The following is a 3464-nucleotide window of genomic DNA, read 5'->3' on the forward strand; positions in this document are numbered from 1 at the left end:
GCAAGTGTACGCTTTGGTGTTGATGAGTCGGTAGGTACACCATGAGTTGTGGGCGTGGGAGAGGAGCTACAGCGATGTGGCATAGTGTCCGTACAAGCAACTGACCGAATAAAAAGCGTTGCTATGCTACTGAAGTATATATTGTAATATCTCTATATAGCTTCATCCCCCGGATACCAAGGCTAGGTGTCGCCTCTCCTCATCGCAGGCGCAGGTGACCTCGGGGAGGGCCACTGTGGAGGGTGAAAATTGATTCACACCGAGCTTAACAAAATCTCAAAATACGTAGCATGACGTACAGTGTCATCGGATTATTAGGACGGGTATTAGCTCCACAGTTGTGGCCTACCCACATGAACTCCAAGACACATTTTGGGCGCGACGCCAGTCACGTGCGTAAGCCATTTACATGCATCTCCCACTAATGAACCTCGTTGGATAATAATATTCCATGTCAGCCTTATCAACGTGCCTGAAACTAGGTTTCTGACTCAGGAGCTGCCTTTATCAGTGCCTGCGTGGGCTCTGTCGTAGACGGAACAACGCCACGGGTCCACCCGAGTGCGTAGTCCAACGGAAATCCACAAAAAATCGGCTGTGCAGACTCCACAATAATTGAAATATGCTCCCGACTAATACGTCAATGCTTTTGCAAAGATATGGCTATTCACTTTGTACGCTGGCAACAGAACCCAGACGGGGCCCTGCTGTCGATTGATGCTGAACCGCCAGCTGTGCACCGGACCGCTGCGATGGTCAGGGTCACTGTGCCAAGATAACTCAGCACAGGCTTGTCTCCAGATATTTTGTTTTATGCTTTTCAAGTGAATCTTTTTTGACATACCTACAAAGTACATGTTCTGTGGGACGCTTCGTTTCCATCGCGATCTAGGCAAATCTGCGAGAAGTTGGCCTCCGTCCTCGTCGAAGTATTCTCCTGCGCAACCTCCAGGCAAGAATTTTTGAATCAGTTCTCCTTCTGGAAGGTCATATTGCCAATTTATTTGCATGCTTGCTTGGTACAAATTTGTCAATCGTTTCTTTACAGTGCTTGCCAGGCCTTGCTGTTTGGTCGAATTGGTTAACCGTTCCTTTACAGTGTTTACGAGGCCCTGCGGTCTGAAGCCATCCAGTAGGCCTGGTGCCCGTAGGCTTCATGACATATCGATGTGGTTAAACCACAAAAGTACCTGCATCTGCCAAGATCATTTGAGCCACAATACATCCTGTGTGGTTGATCGCATTAGGTACCGGGAAAATGAGCAGCACGCGTTCAAGCTCTGAACTCTGTAACCTACCACTGGACACCCATCATATCCAGTTGACACCAGCACAGCGCTACAGTAAGTAACAACTATCGGCAGTTTGCAGCTTCCTAAGCATATTCGGCTGCGCCTCACACTCAAGCACTTCCTCCTGACGCGGTTGCCAGAAAATTGCGGTCGCCTCATGTTTCGTGACATTTGCAACAATTGCGTCTAGCTTGCAATAAGTGTGTATTGCCAGCTGCTACAGTTTTCATTTGGTGCTACCTGTGAATGCGTTTAGCGGGGAGCGTTATCGTCTCGACTTTAACGAATGACCGACCTGTAGCTCAATCCTTCATTGCGCCCCGGAGGATGCGTCGAAGCCTCTGCATTTTGCTCGGGATCTTTCATCACTTTCAGGCTTTTGCCTTCGCCTCCGAAACACAATACGGCACTGAAACAGGAAGGCTGCGTGGCTGGGGAATTCCATCGGACGGATCGGGTTCCTTAACACTCCCACATCCCGCCGGAAGTAACTCCCCTTCTATGGACGCGAAAGAGTTCGCTCGGCAAGAGGAAACCCCTCAAAACACAGTAGCACAAGTACGTACAAGGGGGTCCTGAAATACTAAGAAGCATTACACCAAGTCGTGCTGCTACCGGGCCTGCCAGCCCATTGTGAGGCAGGTCCTTTCGTTTGGAGAGGTTGCCATTGTTGCACAGCTTGCATTTCCATCGGTCTGATTGTTGTATGCGCATCACATTCAGGCTCTATTGTCTTCTCTCAAGCTCTCGCAAGATCTATTCAACGCCACGGTGGCACTTGTCTTACCACCTCCGGAACAACCCAAAGAAGTCAAGGCCACAGAGGAGCACTCCTTATCTTGTCGGGCATTAGGCATTTGGGTGTGCATCGCATTGGGGTTTGCGCTTTCTTCAATATTCATTTATGGCCTAACTATAATGACCGGGAAGTGCAGGAGGAGCTTCTCCACAAGTAGTCAGACGACCGTTTTGGGCTCCCCAGCTCAGCATCGTCGGGAAGCAATTGTACCAGTGCCCCAAACCCCACTGCATGCAGTTGCACGCCCAAACTTCAAAGACACCCGGAGCACCGAGAGCACATGCCCCCCGGTCTGTGGCAGTCTTCACGACCACAGGCCTTCCATCAAGCAACCTCAACTCATTCAACAACAAATTAGAGTCCCCTCGTTCCCCGCCTCAATGCCAATCACAGGAAACATGGAACTCCAAGATCCACTGCCAATTGCACAGCTTTGCCTTCAGCAGTACTCAGACCAGCAGAAGTCCACAGATTCTCACTTGCCGTCTCCTCCTGCTGGGCTTTGCAAAAGCCAGAAACAACGCTTTCTGCTATTTTGGAAGCGCTCGTAATTCGTGGCACGGACATTTCTAACCCATTCAGATTGAATGCGTGCGGCGCAGTAGGCTCTTGACTGATTCGTGGCGCATGGCGAAACACTTTGTTCAAGCAGAAACATAGCAAGATCAAATGTAGTTCAGGAAGTGACCGGATACACTGTGCCCACATAAACACTCGTCCAATGCCCCAGGCTACATATTAGGCACCTGGTCATTTAAAACAACATAAAGTGAGAATAGTCTACAAACAAGAATGGAACGTGCGCAGTAAAGCCTACCAAGGGAAAAATCAACCATGCTAGACTCTGCAAACTGCAGCAAGCAAACTGAAGGATGCTTGTAGCTGGCACCCATATTCACAAACTTTTAAACGCCCCACAGCTTGAATGGGGTGGCGCTGATTGTGTATTGAATAGCATTAGAAGCTGTTCATCTAAATCAGAGCTGGCCCGCAAGTGTACGCTTTGGTGTTGATGAGTCGGTAGGTACACCATGAGTTGTGGGCGTGGGAGAGGAGCTACAGCGATGTGGCATAGTGTCCGTACAAGCAACTGACCGAATAAAAAGCGTTGCTATGCTACTGAAGTATATATTGTAATATCTCTATATAGCTTCATCCCCCGGATACCAAGGCTAGGTGTCGCCTCTCCTCATCGCAGGCGCAGGTGACCTCGGGGAGGGCCACTGTGGAGGGTGAAAATTGATTCACACCGAGCTTAACAAAATCTCAAAATACGTAGCATGACGTACAGTGTCATCGGATTATTAGGACGGGTATTAGCTCCACAGTTGTGGCCTACCCACATGAACTCCAAGACACATTTTGGGCGCGAC

At 49.4% G+C, this 3464-nt stretch overlaps 1 protein-coding gene across 1 annotated transcript; it reads left to right on the plus strand.

The window, feature by feature from the left end:
* Positions 1–732: 732 nt before the first annotated feature.
* Positions 733–2642, plus strand: EMWEY_00059130 (hypothetical protein; the record flags this gene model as incomplete). The annotated part of the gene is made up of 7 exons (XM_013481023.1): positions 733–824; positions 893–952; positions 1049–1132; positions 1248–1343; positions 1549–1850; positions 2016–2170; positions 2393–2642. Coding segments are annotated over 7 exons (1039 nt in total), but the record flags the coding sequence as incomplete, so codon positions are not given.
* Between the last annotated feature and the right edge of the window lie 822 nt (positions 2643–3464).

Source organism: Eimeria maxima, genomic scaffold (assembly GCF_000499605.1).
Source record: "Eimeria maxima Weybridge genomic scaffold, Emw_scaff2640, whole genome shotgun sequence".
In the NCBI taxonomy this organism is placed as follows: Eukaryota; Apicomplexa; class Conoidasida; order Eucoccidiorida; family Eimeriidae; genus Eimeria; species Eimeria maxima.